At 40.4% G+C, this 22,147-nt stretch overlaps 1 protein-coding gene and 1 long non-coding RNA gene across 12 annotated transcripts in view; both read right to left on the bottom strand.

The window, feature by feature from the left end:
• Positions 1-4,385, bottom strand: part of PRMT3 (protein arginine methyltransferase 3) — a 55,953-nt gene extending 51,568 nt beyond the window's left edge. For all 6 annotated transcript variants that reach the window (XR_014955498.1, XM_085579869.1, XM_085579868.1 and 3 more), the window contains exons 1-5: positions 4,178-4,385; positions 3,532-3,614; positions 2,439-2,488; positions 1,249-1,351; positions 668-821 (exon numbers count right to left, since the gene is read on the bottom strand). Coding sequence is in view for 5 of the 6 variants with exons in the window: in XM_085579869.1 (XP_085435995.1) it covers positions 668-821; positions 1,249-1,351; positions 2,439-2,488; positions 3,532-3,614; positions 4,178-4,356 (569 nt within the window). In the remaining variant the exon portion in view is untranslated. The remainder of the gene's footprint in view (positions 1-667; positions 822-1,248; positions 1,352-2,438; positions 2,489-3,531; positions 3,615-4,177) is intronic.
• Positions 4,386-5,414: 1,029 nt separating this feature from the next.
• The window catches only part of LOC146767259 (uncharacterized), an 81,952-nt gene continuing 65,219 nt past the window's right edge, over positions 5,415-22,147 (bottom strand). For 4 of the 6 annotated variants that reach the window (XR_014955493.1, XR_014955491.1, XR_014955496.1 and 1 more), the window contains 3 exons: positions 20,096-20,347; positions 16,526-16,655; positions 5,415-15,292 (listed from right to left, as the gene is read on the bottom strand). This is a non-coding gene — a long non-coding RNA (uncharacterized LOC146767259). The remainder of the gene's footprint in view (positions 15,293-16,525; positions 16,656-20,095; positions 20,348-22,147) is intronic. The other 2 variants (XR_014955494.1, XR_014955495.1) reach the window with 2 other exon arrangements.

Raw genomic sequence — 22,147 nt, 5'->3', positions numbered from 1 at the left:
AATATCATGCTTGTAGGGGATTTAAATGAAGTTTATATTTCTGTCTTATCCATGTTATCTGTCTTATCTCTGGGTTATCCATGAGCACCATCAATCTGTATGCAGACCTCATCCTACAGCGATGTCCTGACTGTTTATTCTTACTACCCTCATCTGATACTAAAAAGAAAAGTAGCTGAAAAAAGTTGATTTATTAATTTCACTGAAAGTTTCTCCAAACTGTAAATGAACTCTACTAACAACTACTGTTTGAAGCCAACTCTGAACATCTCTGGAGCCCTGTATTTAATTCGCCAGTCTCTCTCTTCTCCAGTGTGTGCATCCTCAGTGTTTAAATTCCTATCTACAGAACTAACAGAAAGGTGTCTCAAAAACAAAGAGGAGTCTAAAGGAAAATACCTTTTTCTGGAGTGACGTGCTTGCTTAGCTCTCGTAAGCATACTTTGTTCTTCCAATCTGTGCAGGTTTTGCACAGCTTTTACTAACCATCTACAAGACATTTACTAACCATCTACAACAGACCAGTCAGACCTACATTCCCACCCCAAGGTCTATTTCATAGTTACATTCTATTACTTCCTTCAATTTCATTTTGTCTTTGAACATGAACATCTCGTCTAAAATACATCAGATAAAAACAGCCCAAAACTTCAGTTCACACACTTACTTCATTTTCTGAAGATCATCTTGTGCTCTAGCCAAGGCTGCTTCTGCAGCTCTGGCTCTCTTTTCCGCATGTTTTAATTGTTCAAGGAGCACCATCGTATCACTTAAACCATTAGAAGGCAAAACTTTTACAGGTTCACAAAGATCTTCTATGTCTAATGAAACAGGGAAGAGAAAGAATATTTATCAATCATGTTTATGATCTGTTTGCAGCAGATCATAAACACTTCATGCTATTTCCATCTCTGGATGCTTTGTACAAGCTGGCTGTTTTACAAAAGGCGCGACTGAATTTGACAGGCTAACTACAAAACAGAAGCCCAGGCAGAAGAAGCAAATATGCTAGAAGCAGGGTCTAAGTTAAGGCAAATAAATCCAGAATTCAGGCTTCTTTAAATACCACTGTTTGATTATTTCTAGAAGAGATATTTGGTTTAGATATAATTAAATTAGATATAATTAGTATGTGGACTTTATCAGACACATAAATTGAGTAACAGTGACAATGCTTCACATGTCACGAACTCCAGCAATACCACATTTACCTCACAAAGCAGGAGTCTTACTGAAGCAGTTATTTACCAAACTGAAGCAGGAGATCATCTTCCAGTTCTGGTTTCAGATATTCCTCTCCTTCCCAAGGCACTGGGCTGCTGAGGGAACTCAAATAGGCTCCAGTTGGTTTCTACACAGAAGAAGAACATGTACACAAAGTTTCTTTGAAAACACAGCCCTTCAATTTCATTCAAGAAAACAAGGCAAAGACGTGTGCTTTCACACAGTAAAATATGCAGAGTATTATTGAAGGAGCTTTGTAGCAAAGGCTGGGAAAGCCCAGGCAGCTCCAGGATCAAGGAATTCTGTGCAAGCAATAATGCACTGCACATTGACAGATCTTGAAGAATACTTGCAGGATTGCACTGCTCTCAGGAACCAAGTTCACTCAGGTGTTTAGCTAATGAATAAATCCAAGATACTAATCCTGTCAGGTGTTCTTACATGAACAGTGCTGTAGGAACAGAATTCAGAAACGCTGTATTGTCTCTCCTGTTTGCATCCAGTTAATACTTGGTTAAGAAAAGAGAAGTCAGGTTTTGCGTTTCTGTGTTTACTCTATACACTCATGCATTAAATAACTACTTGAGGAGTTAAGACTTGAAGACTGAAGTAAAAACTACTCAGGGAGATAAGATGGTATTTTGTTTCAACCTAAACTTTTAGGGAATAATGAAGGAACAAAGTCACAAGACACACAAAGTAATGAAGGCCTATCTTAAAACTGTAGATTGCCATTAGCTTTCCTGACTCAGGTATCATTTTAGTAGAGTTTTAAGTTATATAACTTAAGGGTTCATCTATTGTCCTTACTAAGTAGGGGCCTGGCCAGCTCACACCCTCAGGAAAGGCTTTTACAACAACACACATGCAAGGACTGAGAAACTTCAGTTCTTGAGAAGTGAACTCATTTCTGAAATGAGACAGCAGAGTCAGAGGCCAAGAAAACTCAAACAAGATGATACTACACAGCATGCAGGCTTTATGCAAATCTCAATAACCCCTTCTGAAAACAAACTGTCACTATAATTAAATATATTTACACTTAGAACAGCCTCATATCTAGATAAACAGATCAACAGCTACTTTAATTCCCATTATTTTTTTTTCTAAAACTTCAATACAGAAATCTCACACAATTATTAGAGATGGGCAGACTGAAAGCACAGCGCTATTCTCCAGAGTCAGAACACAGAAGTAGTATGTAGCACACCTACCTTTAATCTGACAAAGTTTATTAGTTTAATGTATCCATAAAAATCGAGTCCTGAGTGGAAAAAAAAAAAAGGGAGAGCATTTGTATTACAGAAAAGACCACGTTTTACAGTTAAGTGAATACTAATTACCTGTTCAATTGGTAATTGTTTCAAACTTCCCCTTGGGTGTACATCACTATCTAGAGCACTCTTCCTATCTTAAGTTTGCCAGCTATGTTTTTGTTCTCTGTAGGACTAACCCAGGAAATCTTCACCCTCAGGGCAAATACATTTGCCACAAATTAAGAATGGACCACATCCAAATGGGAACTATGGACAGGGATTTCATTCATTTGGCAAGCAAGTACATCAGGAGAACCATTCTTCTCTCCTACACTCTCCTGGCTGACATTTTAGGCTGCTGTGCTCCCCTGTTCATATTCTTAGCTTTCTACTTAGAAGAATGTAAACTGATGCTACTCATCAAGAATACCTACCAATATTAATTTAAAATTGCCACCTTGGCAATAGTAGTACTAATTTAACTGTATTCTCTCCCCAGGAGCAGCAAAGATAAACCCCAAATACTTTTTCTTGGATTTTATACAGAAAACAGGCCAGCCTAGATCTTACAATATATAATATATAATGACAACTTCAAGTGAGAACCAACCCTAAAAAGAATTTAACAGACATGGGAGGGGTTAAGCCTTCCTGTGATCACCTGAAGGACACAAGGCACGGGGCTCTGCTAAATACTGAGCCCAAAAACAGCATCACTGGTCAGGCAAGCGCTCCCAGCAGATCTCAGCTCAGTCCTGTCTGGTTCAGGTCAATCAAGTGGGCAGTGAGGAATCAGCACAAGCCAGCAAAGATCAGTCTCACTTTTGTCACAGTTTTGAGAGCTGTACTGGTAGAAAAAGCATACAGGAGGCATGCTTTTTATACATTAAGAAAATGTATAAGCATTTTTCTAGAATAGCACATCTTATTCAATCTTGGAAGCTTCAGCTGCGAACCAGGCTATCAGTTAGAAACAAATGAATATTTGCAACTTATTTTAAATGAGATAATCATACACAAAAGGAAATGACACATCAGGAAAAAAACTTACCATGTTTCTGGATCACATCACGAACATCAAACTGATGCTCTGTTTTGCAGTGGGAGAACACTGCTTCAGCAGAACTAAACAACCTGTAAATAACAAACTATTAAATATGCAATATTGACACATTAAGTCCTAACTTATGAGTCCTATATGCTCTGTTCTGACTTACTAGGCAAGTCAGAACCCATTTCCTGCTTTTGAGAAAGGATGACCAGGCTCACATGCCTCACAAAGCTTTTACCTTGCTTGTCAAACATTTTGAAACAAAAGCCAACGAACACAAAAAATTTTGTTTGACAAAACCGCAGGTCCTGCTAACTTCCAAATACCGACAGCAAAGCCTGCGTTAAACCGGAGACCTAAAAACCACACCAACACAAGGTGGGTGGGGCAGTTTGATCGGCTGCATCGAAATAAAAACTCTCACTTCGATACTGGCGATGGGGAAAAGATGATAAAAGAAAAGGAGAAAAACCTCCACGCTGCTTCAGCGCGAGGGAGGGGGGTTACCACATTATTCCCTCCTCCGGTTTGAATCCAACACACCGCGCGCTGCACAGAGGCCGTGCATGCCATCAACACGCGGCACAGCGAGGCTACAAAGCCGGGATTGATCCCCATCTCCCTCCCGCGGGCCCCGTCCCCTCACCTGTCGCAGAAGAGGCAGTGGGTCTGCTGGGCCACGGCAGCGCCTTCCTCCTCTTCCTCGTCGTCCCAGGCGCCCTCGCCGTCGGACAGCTCGGGCATCTCGCCCTCACGCTCCGTGTCCCGCATCTCGCCCTCACGCTCCGTGTCCCGCATCTCGCCCTCACGCTCCGTGTCCCGCATCTCGCCCTCACGCTCCGTGTCCCGCCGCCCCGCGCGCGCCGCTTCCGGCGGCGGGGCCGGAGCGGGGCCGCGCGCGCCCCCTGGCGCAGCCTCCGGCCGCCGCCGCGCTGAGGGGCCGGGCCGGCGCCATCTTGCGGGACTGACGGACACAGGGACAGCGGGACAGCGGGACACAGGGACAGAGGGACACAGGGACACCGGGACAGAAGGACACAGGGACAGAAGGACACAGGGACACAGGGACACCGGGGCCGTCCCTCGGCCATCTCCCCTCACGGGAGGGCGCCCCGCGTTCCAGCGCGGAGCAGGGATCCCCGCCCGGCTCGTGGTGCCTCGCACTGCCGTGGGAGGGTTAGAGGGGGCAGCAGGCGCTTTTAAATGTCGGTTTTTAAAGAAGGTTTAGCGAGTGACAGACCCGCCGAGTCACGGAGCGATGAGGTTGGGGAATCCTCTGAGGTCATCGAGTCCCACCTGCGAGCAAGCACCGCCCTGTTGGGACGGAGTGAAAATCTAACAGGGTAGAAATCCGTATGAATTTAGGTGAAATGTTTCACTTTAAGCATACTAAATATGCTGTTTAGTCTAGTGACTATAGGCCTAGCAAAACTACCCCAGCTAAGGAGAAAGAATACAAATTTCCACACTAAAGAGATAAGAAAGACTCCTCAGACCTTAAAACAGACAGGGCAGAGTGACCCAAGAGTTCTTTCTGTACTTTCTGACAAAAACTAAGTACAAGTGTAGCTAGCTGTAAATATAATGTGACATCAGCAAAATGAATATGCATTAACCTATTGTGAAATTCTATGCATATAGAAATTAGTAAAGGTAATAAAAAAGGATCGAGAGTTTTCAAAAGTACGCATGTCCATCAAAAGGCAATAAGCCCCGACGTGCATCCACAGCACTGTACATAAACATACCATTCCCTATAAATCTTTATTAAAATTATAGAGTTTGATTTTTCATCCCTGTTTCACTGTCAGCCAGACTGCCCGCAGAACTCGGGTTCATTGCCCGCTGTGCAACAAGCTAATAATGCACACTCCAGAGATGTCTGTTGTGAAAAATGCCAATCACTTGTTTTTAGAATTTTTAGAAGTTTGATAATAACAATAACATGGTTATAAAAATAGTAATACAATTAGAGTAATACAAATTTAGAGTTAGGACAATTACAAGACAATAAAAAGCAAAGAATTACGGACATCTGGGTTTTTTTGGGCACTAAGCTGCCAAAACCATGTTTTGTGAACAAAGGAATAACCCTTAAAAACCATACACTGTTGCATATTCATACATACTTCATGGTTATGCATACATTTCTATTTAAAACAAACTCTGGTATATTTCAGCTGCTTCTTTTAATCCCCACGGCATCTTCCAGTCTGAGCACGGCCTGAAGAAATTAGCTTCTTCTGATAAGGAAACCATAAATTCCTCTTCTCTGGAAGATTTAGGTGTTGTGTGTCTGTTATCTCGAAGCAAGTAAAAAACCCCACATACATAGTTTCTATTTTAACTACTAAAGCTTCATTTTAACTACAAAAATACATTTACCATACTATTAAAATGTTAATACAGCACAACTAATCAATATAGCATAAGGCATATAGTAAATATCTGTGTAGAGCCATACAATATGCATTTTTCACAACAATTATTTATTTCAGAGTTGCACAAGCCTGGGGGGTATTCCACAAATAAAGCACACAAACCATCATAACTTTTATCTGTATGTTATACACTATTTACACGTTTCAGCAAAGGAATTAGTGTCCATGGACTACAAGTTAGATAGGTCTCTTATAATTAGTATTCTGTCTTCTGTTGGTTAAAGATTCTCCTCCTCCTCATGTTGTTAGGCTGTGTGCTCAGTCTTTATTTGAGTTGGTGGTTTCTCGGGTTGCTGTGAGTCCATGATCTTCCCCCTCTGGACTCACCTTTAACTGGCTGGAGCTGCTTGCAGCACAGTTGCTGAGTTGTCTTTATTAGCTTCTTCCTTATTATCTTGAGGGTTTGTGGGAATCCACAGCACAGGGAATATTTCTCTGTCTGCTCTGAGGGGTTCTGACCCCCAGGGAAACACTGCCTTTAACCTTCGTTCATGGAGAGGACTTCCAAGACTTCGAGATAGACTAGAGTCTACAAAAGTGTGAAACAGATAATAGAGAGTACTATAGTATGTCACTTGGGTGAGAAATTTAGGTTTTGGGATTTTTAGTATGGTGTAGGTAGGAAGCAAGATGGAGGAATTTGGGTGTAACCTCTGTCTTCTTCATCTACTCCATTTTCTGCAGTGTTGGTGGCACACAGTGATTGGTCAAGGAAAGCACAGTGCAGAGGTTATGTGGACAGTCAAGGGATGAGTTATTGGTAGATAAGTAGAAATAAAGTACGTTTTAAGAGTTAATTGGATAAAAGCACTTTAAAAGACCTTGAAACTGTACATTTTGGAGATATTTTGCAGATTTTGCAGTGCTTTTCCAGCACGCTGAGCCTGTAATGGACAGCACGCAAAATTTTAGATAACAATAAACAATAAGCTGAAGATCAAAAAAGTCCCATGTGTCTCCTTCTTCCTGGCACAGAACTGTTACAGGAGGTTTTCCCCCCATTTGGGGAGCCCCCAGAAGGGCCCAATGTAAAACAAACATGGTTAGGGTTTCTGCCATATGTCCTTATGCCTCATAAATTCTGCATTCTTTGTGTTCACTATCAGGGGTATGTCCTTCTTCCCAAGCTTTAACCTCCCTCCAGGTCTGAGATCACTGAAGCATTTCCAGCCCTAAACCTTAACAAGGTAATTCTACCAACAAGTAATTTGATTTCTCACACCTGGGGATCCCTTAGAACTTGTTTGTGGTTCTCCCACCAATTAGATCTCCCTTCTTGTTGGTTAGGCTTGAAAGTGTGCAAAGATCAAATGTTATAGCACATCCTTTTTAAAGGAAATTTTACATATTCAACATTTTGCAACAAGACCATGGCACTAAGTGCCACATTCAGTCTTTTCTTAAACACCTCTAGGGAGAGTGGCTCCACCACCTCCTTGGACAACCCATTCTAATGTCTAATCACCCTTTCTATGAAGAAATTCTTCCTAGTGTCCTTTATAACTAATGTCCTTTAATGAGATCTCATTAAAATGCAGAAACTAACAAATGGTTAAAAAACTATATAGAAAACCAAAGCATGAGGCTTGTCACTTGAAGACCACAGTTAGCACCTGATGTTCTAGTTGGGTTACTGAAGCTCCTTCATTTTCTCTGTATTTTGTGCCTGACAGTAGCACACATCTCTTTAGAAACAAAGGGTTCTGGTTCCCATGGTTCTCCTAAGCAAGACGTGTTAGGGGAAATGTCAAAGCTGGAATTTTTACAATTTTTACTCTCAAAGTGTCTGAGTTCATATCAGTGCTACTACAAATATTTCCAAAGATAAGGGAATTACTATTTCACCTGGAATCTGACTACCTTATATAACGGCAGGAGCAGAGGTAAGCTCTGCATCCTGCTAGAACTGCTCAGTCAGGTGTTTGTTCAGTGTTTATTCCCTAACAGAACATATTTAAGAAATCTGCTGTGTCTCATCACTGCTGTTAGTCAGCTGTGCCTTCCTAGGCATCACACATTTTTAAATGACATCTTGTACTTTTGGTTATCTGTGAGTAGGTTAAAAAGTTAGTGAAGCTTGCAGGACTGTGCATTGGCACTTTGGTTTGGGAGATCAAACATATATTTAAAAGCTGATTTACCAAACTCCCCCACTTACTATGCTTTGGTGCTCAGCGTGGTCACACCACACATCAAATGGGTTCCTTTTCCAAATCAAACTACCTGGCTGCTCCAGGTACAAACACAGGAACAAACTACAGCTGCTAGCCTGAAGTTAAAATCTGAAAGGTACCAGGTATTGGATTTTCAGCAGCTACACTTGTGCCACACTGCTCACCAGCTCAGACATGGTGATAGTTTCCTCCCTTTCCATCTAGTTTTTCATAAGAAGCTAATCTACAGGGTGCTTGGGCACTGGAACAGTGCAGGGCAGTGGTCACAGCACCAAGCCTGGCAGAGATCAGGAAGGATTTGGACAGTGCTCTCAGACACATGGTGTGAATCTTGGGTTGCTCTGCCCAGGACCAGAAGTTGTACTCCATCCTGATTATCCCTTCCAATTCAGATTTCTATGATTCTGATATTTATTTTACAAAGGCTGAGTCTGCAAGAGCACTCAGTATGTATCTCTCAATGTAAGGTAAGCTACCAAGTGTTTGTTAATACATTATAATCATTGCTCAACAGAGTAACAATCAGCATTATTATCATCTTTGCAGTTTTTGGTCATTTGTAGAGGGATGTAACCAAGGGTTGTCATCTCATTTTTAGAATGCAAATTCAGTAGTGTTTGCTGAGTATAAAAGCAAAGAGATTTGAATTGATTGGTGACAAATTAAAAAAAGAGTGGGATACAGAATTCAGGAAAGAAACATGAAGGTCTGATTTTACTTGTCTGGATTACAGTCCCTGATCTCTCAGCTGTACTTGTATATCTGTCCATATACCTTAATTTTCCCTTTCACCCTCCTACCTCTAAAAGCTAACAAAGACTTTTAAGTATGGTACTAATTAAACAGGATAGGCTTGCTTAGTTATGGGCAAATCCAGAGGGACATGAAAAACCTACATTTGGAAACTGGTTTTAGATAAGACCAGAATGCCAAATTTGAAGAAGGGTCTAAGAGCTACAAAGTCAGACTCCTTCACAAATTTTGTCCTGTACTTTTAAAAAACCCCATATCTATTCAGACTTCTGCAGGTATGAGAAGATACCACCAATTTTGCAAACACTACTTAGTGGTGTGAACTAAGTGCTTCTCATGGAATTTTTTTTCCTGCATAGCAATTCAGTACTACTCAATGAATTTGAATTAGTGCAAAATGCTGGCAAAGTGCTGCATTCCCTTAGTGTACAGAGGAAATCTAGCCAAGTCAGATGCTTCTACTTCATGTCCCCTAAGTAGGACCCGAATCCCTGAAAGAAACAGAAGTGATGCAGAAGGATAAAATGCAGTTTCCCTCTACTCTTGCCCAAGCGGTCAGGAGCAGAACTAGATTTAACAGGCGCTGCTCTGTCAGCAGCACCCAGGCTGATTGCAGCGAAAGCAGAAACAGCAGCTTCTTTGTGTTTTACTGAAATTCTCCTCTACCCCCTCCCACCCCCAAGGGCCAAGGGGTCACTGATTGCATCGTCTTTGCTCCATTGTACACCCTCAGCTATTGTTGAGTCCCCTCAGAGAGCACAGGCTGAATGTGCCACGCAGCCTTGTAACTGTTCTTTTTTATTGTGCTGTGAATCAAGATTCTCAATAAATGTAAAGCACCTGTTTGTTTGGGTCACTGTATGTAGTGTGTTGGGTGAGGACTGTATGAAATCTGCAGCAGAAATATATAATTTGCACTGGTACCTACTGAAATATGATCATCTTTGTTCCCATCTCCTAATCCTTGTAAAGGGATTTGCATGGTACAGGAAGATTTACAATGTAATGGATTACTATTTCATAATCTGGGCCAAGGCAAAGAAACTTCAAATATGGGGTTTTTGCTGGGTTCTTTTACTGCATTTCAAACTTTTTTGCTGTTCTGGAAACACAACACTGGGGAGACTGTTGGAGAGTGTTCACGCACAAAATATGGTATCAACATATCACTTGTGGGCTTTGTTTCATCTGGATTTCCAAGCATGTGTAACTTTATCCTCTACCTGCATCACTTTTTTTGTGGTCCCCATGCTTTTCATTATTCAAAACCAAAGAAATATGCTAATAGAAATTGTGTAGCAAAAAAAAAAAAAAAAAAAAAAAAAGTTTAAAAAAAAAAAAGTATTTTTAACAAATTATTATTAAATGGCTGTGACTTTACCTTGAGTCAAAATATATTAGAAACAAAAAGAGAGAGCAGATTTTTAAAAATTCATATTAACAAAACAAGTTACTTCTTAGTTGTGTAGTCAGAGTTGTATTTTTTAAATTTTAACCACTCTAGGTCACCAGCAGAGCAGACAACAGCTCACAACCATGAAACGCAAAACTAAAGACATTTTTTCAAAAACATTTTCTATCCAGAAATTCCAAACTGTCCAAAATTTTGCTTTACACTCCTTGGATACTAAAGATGGCTTGCTACATGTAAGTGCCAAGAACGGCACTCCCAAAAGCAAATGCACTTATATTCAGTCCTCCAACTCCAGTTTGTTGCATTTTTAGTGATTCAGTGATGGAAATGCTCTGTAGGCAGATAGAGCAGACAGTGGCTTTTTCATTGAGCCCTTAAGATGTGTAGAGATGACCACGAAGCTGTCACTTCCCCACATCACACAGCAACGAAAAGCACAGTTCCAGAGGCCCTAGGTGCAACAGAGCAAGGTGCAGAAACCTTTTGCAGAATGGTATCCCTGCAAGTAAAACATCAGTAACGACAGTGAGCTCTTAACCCTTTATTGCCTTTGCAGCCAAAGGATGAATTTAGAATCTGTTAAAATAATAAAAGCTTGGAAAGAGTTAAATGAAGTATAAATCAGAAAATGTGACTGCCAGTTTGTATGCAGAGGGAATGAACTGTAGTCAAATGGTATTTTTTATTCTTATCATAAGGAAAAGTTAGTAGTATTCAGAACAGAATTCCTATTCTGAATTTAAATGCTCAGTCAGTTTCAAAGTTTCATAAAATGATGACTATATTTAGTATACTAAATGTCTGAGGCATTTTTTTATCTGTGCAAAGCCCATCACACTGTTTGTAGGGCTCTCCCTAAAACCAGGGTTAGGCTTAAGATTGAGAGAGAGAGGGTAAGCCTAGATCTGGAGCTGAAGTGGGGCTGGAAAGGCTGCCAAAGGAAAGTATGGGCTGCAAGACAAAGCTTTTATCTGGACAGGGGCAGGTTTTGGGTTGTTGGGTTTTAGATTTTGGTTTTTTGGGGGGGGAGTGAGTGGCAGGGAAGGGGTATTATTTACTAGGGGGATTTGGATTTGTTGTTGTTTAGTTTTTTAACAAAAATTCACCCTGGAACAAGGGTTATATTACAAAGTGTAGGATTCAGTATGCTACACACACACATTTATACCTCTACAGAAGTGCCTCCATAAAATGTGCATTGTGGAGCAGCTTGAGGAAAATGGGATATTTTCAGATGCTACAGGTCACTGGAATCCACTGAGATCTCTCCAAACATATATTGCTACAAAAATAGTGAGATACTTAAAAAATCACTGGTCTTTAGGGTTACATTGACTGTTTCTGTCCAAAGGGTAAATGCAGATAAAAGAATTCATAAGCATGTTGAGGATAAACCATTGTTCACAGAGATAGCAGCTGTTAGCATCTCCAACTTTTCTGTCTCATAATACCTGTGCTTCTGCAGGGAAAATGTCTGTTTTCTACAGGGAAAAAATACCTTAACTTAGAGTAAATGATTGTGCAGAAAAACTACCAAAAATATTCTATCCCAGCTTGAAATAAAATTAAGCATTTACCTTAGATCACATCTTTACCATGAAAATACATGATCTTTATTCACCCACAGTAAGAAAACAAGCAAAGACAGGTGGCATTCTGATAAGCTTTCAGGTCAAACTAGCAGAACTGTGAGGGCTGTGCATTGAAAACAACCCCCCAAAAGCAACTATTTGGTCCTTAACTTTTTTTATAGTACCTGCAAGATGCTTAGTATCACAAGAGTGGATGTCAGGCATTTAGCAAGCTTTGGAAGGAATTAAGCAGATGAGTTACCTGGGTAAAAAAAAAAAAACCAAACAAACCCTTCTTGTGCAGGGATAAACATCTGCAAGGTTATGTCCACCAGAGCTGACCAAAGAATAGAAGCTTGAAATTGCAAGAAAAAAGAAAGGATCAAATTGTTTGAGCTGGAAATTTAGAAATCCTAAATGAAAGGAGCATTAGGATATATGTACATAGCTATGTAAGGAACCAGGTGCTTAATGCCTGCATTTCCAAGGGCTTAATAAGAACAGAAATGAAATGCAAGCAGAGGAAGACTGTGAAATTTTTGTAGATTATGGGAGAATAGGGACTAACAGAAGCCAGTCATACTGCTCAGGTCTATTACACATGCAGTGAAAATTATTTACCTGAGTGTGCACTAGATCACAGCTGATCCCATTACCTCCATTTTGACAGATGTAACAAAAATACGAGTATTTATTTGTTCAGCTTCACTTTCCCTAAGTTGTGGTTGCCTCAGAAGAATGAGGAACAACATTGATGATCATGGGCAGCAAAAACCAATTAGAAGTCAGAGAAAGAAGCAATCAGAAAGCAGACTCAGGCATAATACTACATCCATTTACCCTGCTTTTCTCACAAAAATTATTTTTAATTTTGCAACAAAGATGGAAGATGGAAGGAGGTGTTTTATTTACATTTATTTACATTTAAATGTTTGCATTTAAAAAAAAAGTTTTGTGGTGAGCTGGGATGAATTCAGTTCATAGCTTCCAGCAAAGGATTTTACTTTAATTTCTGTGTCTAGAAAATCAGAATTACTTTTCCATGATTATGACAACACATAGATTTGGAATATTTCAAGAGTTCGGGATCTTGAAAGATTTATTGCAACAGTTCAGTTAAATCTTTGTAGAGGAACTATAAACACAGGATTTTTTTTTCATGTTATTACTCTCGAAAAGACAGCTCTTGCTGTAAACTTCTAGTGAAAACTTTGCAGAAGAAAATATAAGGCAGCTTGGGAAAATTATTTTCTCAGAGACAATCAAAGATTTTTAAACCCAGAGGAGTAAAGAATGTAGGAAAGAGGAAAAAGAATTTCTTACCCTGCACGAAAAATGTAAATAAACAATATTATGTGTAAATAAACAATGTAAATGTGCAATCAAAGCATTTTTAGAGCAGGTAAACTAAAATATTATGAGTCCAACAAGAAATCATTAGGTAGCATTAGGCTAGTGTTTTGATTTCTGTGCCAGCTTGTTTCAGGTTGTCTTGGTCTAGATTTTTGTTGACAAATTTTAGCCCCATTTTCAGTTTGTTTCACTGAAAAAACCCTCCTAACATAAAAATGGAAATAGCCTTCAGTAAAACTGCAAATTTTCCTGATAAATATTAATTCCCGCTTCTTTAAAAGGTGCTTATTTGAGGTATTATGAGTAGTAGCTGTGTGTTAAATCTCCCATTCTTTGTACCAACTTCTTTAAAAAAAAAAAAAATAAACCAGCCAATGAAAAGTGCCTAGACTGACGCTGTCTCCCTTGGTTAATCCAAGGCCAGCAGAGGGATAATTTGATTTAACTGAGACCCTAATTTATTTAGCTTTAGTTCTGGATCAACCTCTTCTTAATAGAGTGCTGTCGTCTCCAATTGTTTGATGAAAATTAAAGTGACATAAATACCATGGGACTTTTTCAATCTGATTAGTCAGCTAACTTGCATCAATACTACCCCAGCCATCAGGCGCTGGCGTCCTTCCTTTCACCAGCCTCACTAACAAGTGACAAGTTCTCCTTGAAGACTGGGCACCCACGCTGCCACTCAGACCCCCACACTTAACCCATCATCCCTCCTCAATGGCTCGTGTTTGACAAGGTGCCCACACCTTTTTCCATTGCTGTTCATCACACAAAGCTAAATATTGTTTTATTAGCAATCAATAGCCTGTTAATCCCAAACGATTTCACAAATCCACTGGGCTCCCAAGCTGATTAAAAACGTTTGGGGTTTTTTTTGGTTTTGGTTTTTTTTTTTTTTTTTTTTTTTTAAAGCTGCTAAATTTCAGATGTCTCCTCCCAACGCTTACACTCTGATATGGCAGACTGTAGCTGGTAAGCAAAGCCACAAAAGCGAAAGAGGTCTGTTGTTTTAATGTTGCCTTTAAGTAGATGTTTGCAAATGTTTCACAGTTTAAACATGAGCACGCCTATGCAGCCAAACTCTTGGCACTTTTACTGGCTCCTCCACGTTAAATCCAGCAGTTTGAAACAAGAATACAAGAGCTCCTGAGCCTTCCCTTTTCTTTTTGCAGCAATATGGTAAAATCTTGCTTAGTCTGTGGGCTGGGGCACTAAGGAGTGTGAGAAGTAAGCTTCTTTGATTTACAATATATAAAATGCTCACAAAGCAGCTGTTACACTGTTGAACCATGTTGAATTCTGCTGGAGCTCACCCTGGTTCAGGGTGGCTCCATGTGGTGGAAAAGTCTCTCCTCCAACCCATGCTTCCAAAGAAAGGCTCAGCAGTCTCTGTTGTTTGGTCCCAAGGCAGTTTATTGCAAGTTATCTAAAAGATTTTCTTCTGGGGCTGCTGTGGTTTGCTCACAGCTCAGGCAGAGGCACACACACACCCTGACATCCTCTCTGACTCCCGACTGCTTCTTCTCTCCCTGCCCAGGGCTGCTGCTCTCTTTTATATGGTACATTACGTGTTACATGGTTACAGTTTTTCCCCAATGCCTATTACCTATATTAAATGGTGCCTTTCTACTCTAAACCAATCTGTGAGTGCCAACATCACCAAGAACATGGAGGTAAGGAAGAAGAAAGAGGGAGGACAGGGCAGGCCCAAATCCCTCCATCTTAAAACTTCTGACCCCCATGTACAAAACCAAAACCCCCCTGTACAGCACTCAAAAATTCTTCCCTCTATTTTGTAACTACTTCTACTCTAATATCTAAACTTTTGTGACTTCTTGTTCTTCCTGCAAGGTTGGTAAATCATTCATGGTTCAAACCCAAAATCACAGCTGTTTCCAGCTGCCTGCCAGGGTCTCAAATGCTTCTGACCTGGGCCCGGAACATCCAAAAATGTCTGAGGGACATTTTGTGTTCTGGCAGAATTCACCTCCAAGCCACAGCCTTGTGGATCTGGGACGATGCCTGTGTTTGCACGGTGGTTCCCAGACAGATCTGTGAGGCACGAGAAGTGCAGCATTACAAACACAGTTCCTCTTGGATTTGCTCATCCTCACTGCCTGCCTGCCTTTGCCCTGGAGAAGTGGGTATGAGAGCAGGTAATACAATGGCACTTAGGTGGTGCAGGATAATTCAGGGTTAGGGCAGACAGGCAGTGCTGATGGGCACACACTGAACCTCTGAAGCACCCAGGGACACAATGTTTAATTCCTCGTCTAAACAGTTATTAACTGTGCTGAATAAGATGAGTGTGCCCAGCCTAACCAAACACAATGCTGACTTGGTGAACTGGTTCTGCAAGTCTGGGTTTAGTCTGGGTTTTACTCTTCTTACTCCTGCTGAATTGTTCCTGTAGGTGTTCTCCCTCTGCAGCAACAAGGAAGGAAGGGCTGTGGGCAAGCTGATGTCTCAGATATGTTGCACATACCCTGCCTGAAACAAGCCTTGAAATGGGTGATCTTGACTCTTCAGTATAAGGTAGTTAACTCTAGGAAAAGTCCTTGTTGACACTGAAGGAGTTAACTAAAAGTAAAAAAATGAACTGACACACATTTTACGCTCTTTGTGCAGGGACTTAACAGACCCAAGCTGTGTTTTAAGTAGAAGGGGAAAAATTATTTCAGCTGATAAAATCCTCTGGGAAGTCTATTGAAACAAAACATAGATTTCCTAAGTCATCAACCTTGAGAGCAGGGTCCTAGCTCTGAAACAGACTGCAGATGTAAAGTCTCAGAGGAAACACTTCAGATCAGTGACTTCCAAAAGTCTGCACAATTACTGTGAGCGTATCTACTTGGAGAGTAATGTTAAAATAGCTCTAAATTTGGCTGTTGAGTAATTGTTTCAAATGATTCTTCCATATAAGCTCAGGTCTTTTACAAGCTCTTCTCAAACTTTTCTTTCAGCAGCTTCTTCTGTCAGAACATATATCTATCCTATCAAAAATACTCATCAAAACAGTGGAACATAATAACAAAAACCCCCAAAACACCTACTCATAATTTTCAAAAGAAGCTGACCTGTTAAATCTCAGACATTTTAAATGGAATATGTAACTTTCTGCCAACTTAAATAAAGCACCAACTCTGTATTACTCTCTTTAGCTAATGTGCATGACCCTTTTGCATCTGCCAGTGATAAAACAGTCACAAATGTTGAAGAATTTCTTCAATTTTGCATTTTTAACAATAGGAATTAACAGGAAACAATACTAAAATCAATACTCACGCAAGTAAGTATTTACTGCAGTTTCCTGTCCAAATCCTTTATTTCTGGCCAGTGATGATAACTTCAGTTCAGTAAAATTTAGGTTGAGTCTCAGTTTATTTTGACTTCCAGCTTCCATTTGCAGAAATACCTGACAAGAAAAAAAATATTTTTTTATCAATATTATTTTCACTTTTGTTCCCCAGAAGAAATCTGTGACAGAAAAAAATGAATCTGTCTTCAAAAAACTTAAAAAAATGTCAATTGCCACTTTTATGTTACCATTACAGTAAAGCTGATGCAACCCGACTGAACTAATACTTTGCTATGTTATCCCAAATCTGTCCTCCTCAGGAGCTGCCCTGATTATATCTTATCAGCCACAGTGGATAAAGTTGTGTTTGGTCTCCTGTTTCCTGCTTTCCTTGCCTGCATACTTTGTTTATGTTCTGTTTGGTGCAGGTGTCACTCCTTGCTCTTAAAGAACCAACTCATTTTGAAGAGACATTACCAAAATATAGCAGCATAATAGAGAGAGGAAGGCTTTACCCAATATGTGGTGTAAGGTCTTTAAATGAGAAAATATGTAACCCTACAGGGGACCTCTGATTTGTATAACTCCTGATTTGCATAAAGCACCCTCTAACAAGCAACACCTTTCACAGAATCACAGAATGTTTTGGGTTGGGAGGGACCTTAACACTCATTCCAATCCCTGACATGGGCAGGGATACCTTTCTCTAGGCCAGATTGCTCAAGGTCCTGGACAGGCTGGCATTGGACACTTCCAGGGATGGGGCAGCCACAGCTTCCCTGGGCAGCCTGTGCCAGTGCAAGTTTCTATGTATTTGCACAGATTTTCCCATTCTACCTAATTGCTCTTGCAGGCCACTCTGGTTCCTGTTAAGCACACTGGCTCATTTTAAAATGAGCTTTTCTTCTTATTCCTAGGCTTTCATTAGAAGATTGCTCTAAAGCCTGTTTTCCTAATGCTCAGGAGCATTTCATTTCCAGCATAGCTGTTGGATGGAGGTGCCATGCTGCTGTGGGGGCCAGGACCATTCACATGTATCACCTCTCAAGGAACCTGCAAGCAGGATGAGGGAGGGGAAGGGAAATGGTTTTAAAGAAAAAGGGATATAAGGAGAACAGTTTTTTTATGATAAAGGTAGTAAAACACTGGGACAGTTTGCCCAGAAACATCCCTGGAAACACTCAACACCAGCTTGGATGGGGCTTGGAGCAAGCTGGTGTAGTGAAAAGGGTTGGACTAGCTGATGTCCCAAAGGTCCTTTCCAGCACAAACCATTCTGTGATTCTGTGAGGGGCTGCTGGAACACCCCCACCCACCCACCATGACCTAGGGACACACTGTGCCACCCGGCAGTGCATATGCCAGGCTGCAGGCTGTCCCCTGGACACAGCCAGTGCTGCTGGAGTGTCTGGGCTCAACTCTGGGGGCTGCGGCTGCCAGCTCCAGCAGCTCATGGCTGCGTGCACATCTATCTTTGTGTTGTACATCCTGGCTCTGTCACCAGCCCTTCTGTGGATGTTCTCAGTTTAGACAGAGAGAAAAGAGAGAGAATTCTCCCAGGCCAAGCCTGGGAAAGTTAGGAGAAGGAATGAAAACAATTATTATCTGTTGTAAATGCAGGTGAAGCCAGTGGGAAGAAATGACGATGTCTGACTCCAGTTCAGAAAGCTGAATTATTATAACTATACTATAATACATTCATATACTATTTCAAGGAGATCCTAAAACTACAAATCTACTTTTTCTAACTACTATATGTAACTCACAACTCCTGACCCTCTCCAGAGCCCAGCCCCAGGTGTGTTGGATTGGCCATCAGGCTCAAACAATCCTTACCAGAACCCAACCAAGCACTCACCCCAGGTAAACAATTCTCCAAACACATTCCACATGGGAAAAACAAGGAGCAGAAATAGAAATTGTTTTCTCTTTCTTTCTCTTTGTGCTCCTCTGTGAAAAAATCCTGAGAGGGAGAGAAATGTACCTACCACAATTATCTTTCTTTCTGTTCATGTTGTTTATAGATATGCTCTACCACAGTGCACAGTGTGCTATTCATAGTGTACCAGTGGTGTGAAAGGTTTTCACTTGGAGAGCAATCCTATTTCATCTTGGAGATCCTATTCTTCTTTTGCCTTCTGAACCGTGTGAATCTTTTCGTCCATCCCTCCCTCAACAGCATCACCCTTCCTTTCTGCTTTGCAGAAATTGATGAGTTGCCTAACCCAGCATGTGGGGAGATGATAGGAAACAACTGGGCAACCTCCATCTGTTTTAGGAGCTTTTTAGTGGTGGCTGTGTTGTCATTGATGGCTTTACAAGGTGGTCTCTTCAGAACTGCTGAAGTCTTTGCACAAGACTTCACTGCAGCCTGAACTGGCTGCCTGTAAAAGCAGAGCATCCTGCAAAAATTCCACAATGTTTAGGCAAGTAATGCATAGTTGGAAAAAACACTCCAAATTGTTTGGACTATCCACTTTTTCTGTATGTTCTGGGTGAACCTGAGAGCAAAATCTGCACTGAGTAGCCAAAATAAGTTCAGTTCTGTGCTCTTCTAAGTAGGCGGGCAATGGAATAATTGTGTTCTTTTTGTTCCTCCTTCATGGCATTTAAACGAGGCGCTTCCTCTGTCCCGGGGACGCGTCACGAAACATTTTGTGACACATTTTCACTTTTCCGCTGTGAACGCAGGAGGGCAGTGCAATTCCAGTTTGGATTCAAACATCTCTGGAGCATCAGATGGTCTCAAGCAAAGCTCAGCCCAAGTCTATGTAAAGCCTCCAGTTCCAGTGAAAAAAGTTTCTAATCTTTTCTTCCATAACTACACTTGGCAACCCACCAGTAGCTCGACTATTAAAAATAAAATCTCTTCCCTATTTACATGAGCAGCAAATCTGTACTGCCAAAGAAAGGATGAGGGGTGGAGGGTGGGGGGGAAGGAAAAGAAGGGGGGAAGGAGGAGAAAAGGTGGGAAGGGAAAGAAAGGGAGGAGGAGAGGAGGAAAACGGGGAAGTTTGAGACAGGGTTTAAGATTAAAATAAAATAAACGATGTTGCTGTTGCATTTATCTGTACCACACATAAACAAACTTTGCTGGACTCAAAGGCATCAAAAATGTCAAGTCAGCTACACCTCTAAGAACAGCTCAGAAACTACTTGCAGTATAAACAGTAGCTGCATGGTTTGAAAACATGGGAAATAGGTAAATGATATCTAAAAAATTACCTGCTAACACAGCCACTTCATTTGAATTTCCTCTGTGAAATGGATTTCCACTGCCACATTCTGTTTCTTTCACTGTATTCATTTCATAGTGGTTCTCCCAACCAGATTCCATAGTGCAAAGGCATTTTGCCAAGTAAATTACTAACACCACCAAAACAAATTAATCACTGAAGTCAATGAGTACTTTGGTGCAGTAAAGAGTGCCCTGTTTTGTGCAATAATTTGGTTTTTTACACACTTCCTCCCCCCCCCACCAACACATTGAAGCAAAGACAGCTCTTTGGAACAGAAGTCTGTAGTTGGCAAGATGCTGACTTTAACCAGGCTCTTACCTTTTGCAGAACATCAGGTGTGGATCCCATCACAAACCACAGGGCTGAGAACCCCTGAGAACACACAGCCACGTGGTGTTTTACCAGCAGGATAACATTCCATGCACACACAGGATCCCACAGAATCTTCTGCAGCCACATCAGCGGAGAAGATTTGGTGCTGGAGTAGTTCTTAACTGGGAAATAGCAGTTCTGTAGGTCATCCATTTGTGGCCTTTTTCTCTTTTATCCTTGTGGTAGGTGATTTTGTTCCTTGGAGTTATAAAGAAATTGTAGAAATCATTGACTGTATCTGCAACCATTAGTTTAAGCTGTTATTTTATGAACATTTCTAGTTAACATTTTAGGGAGGGTAAAAAAATAGTACAAGACTTACTGGTACTATCTAAGGAGATTATCACCTTTACAAACACCTTGTAAATAGTAATAATAATGATAATAATGATAATAATGATAATAATGATGATGATGATGGTGATGATGATAACAACAACAACAACAACAACAACAACAACAATAATAATAATAATAGCTTCTGACAAGAGAGGAGGCACCCTGCTTCTCTTTGTGGTTTCACATTCCTACTGCACTAACACACTCCCATATGAATGCAAACCTAATTCTTTTGAAAACTGCATGTGCAAAGAATGGATCAGCCAGGTTGGTGTCAGCCTAGTAAAGAGGAGAGGTGGGATGGTGCTGCTCAGGGCAGGGGGGGAGGGAGGTGGGGACAGCACTGCTCTTAAGAACAACACCTTTGATTTGGACTGGTGTAAACCCAAGGCCATAACCTGAGACCAACTTCCATCGAGTTCAAGGGAGTCACAGCACCCTGAGAGCCTTTCACAAGGGCTCCTTTCTCAAAAAGTCTTTCAAAAAAAGCTAAATCCATTAAAAAAAAAAAAAAAACACAAGTTGAAAATATTGAGATAATAACACACTGCATGTACCTTCTTCTGAAAGGATTCCTTTCCAATAAAGATGTTTGTGACATAAAAAAGGAAAAAAAAAAGGCTAAAAATCAAGTGGTAAAAGAAAAAAAATCACAGCAAAATCATTAACGTCAGGGGAAAAAAAAAAAGGAAAAGATGAGTGAAATTGAGGAGATTGACTTCAAAAAGAGATACATTAAGAAACAACTGAAAGCATTTAACAAGCCAATACTTTGGAACTCAGTTGCACTGATATAAAAATATGGAACAGCTTCCTCTGACTTTCCTTTTTTAACAGGCTTGTCATGGGCAAAACTGGCAAAATAATCAAAGCAGTCACTGGAAAATTATAAATCAATTTTAGAATGAAAGGACTCCCAGAATATAAGTCATTTGAAAGACTGATATTCTTCAGTGAGATGCCAGAAATTTTAATTTACATTCCTATCAATATTCATGTTATTCACCACTGTAATATATGTTGAAAAATAATATTATCTGTGTAGTCACTTACATAGCCAATAACATTGCAATAAATAAATTCTAATCTATAAAACCTATAATTGGCTTTGACCTTGGATTAAAACCATCTTGTCGAAGTGAAAAACTGTACAAGAGCTTCTACAGAGCAAAAAGCATTCACTAAACCATTTGAAATTCAGTTACAGCAGAATTGTATTGTTTTCAGCAAATTGGGTTTTTTATTTCCTCAGAGAAAATAATGAGGTCTGAATTGTTCTTTGTTTTGGTTTGGGTTTTTTGTTTTGTGGGGTTTTTTGTTTGTTTGTTTTTAGTTGGGTTTTTTGTTTGTTGTTTGTTGTTTTTTGTTTTTTTTCCAGATAGCAAGCATAAAACTAAAGAAAATGTTATCAAGTTCACGGAGAATCTTCATTAACATTGGCTTCAGCTGCAATTCTCTACTAAGGGATTTTCTGTTTCTCTGGGGTGAAAATATGTTTTTGCTGTACTGGCTTAGTTTTGGAAAACATTTGAAAAGTGGATTTTGGGCAGGATCATCCTTATGAAGTACCTACATTTATTATGACTATTTTTATTATAGAAAGCTCCACCTATTCATGCATTCAAATAGCAGAAATCTTCATATGTATGCAATGAGCAA

The sequence above is a fragment of the Lonchura striata genome, chromosome 5, assembly GCF_050655825.1.
Source record: "Lonchura striata isolate lonStrDom1 chromosome 5, ASM5065582v1, whole genome shotgun sequence".
NCBI classification, from domain to species: Eukaryota; Metazoa; Chordata; class Aves; order Passeriformes; family Estrildidae; genus Lonchura; species Lonchura striata.
This window is presented reverse-complemented; position numbering and strand designations above follow the sequence as displayed.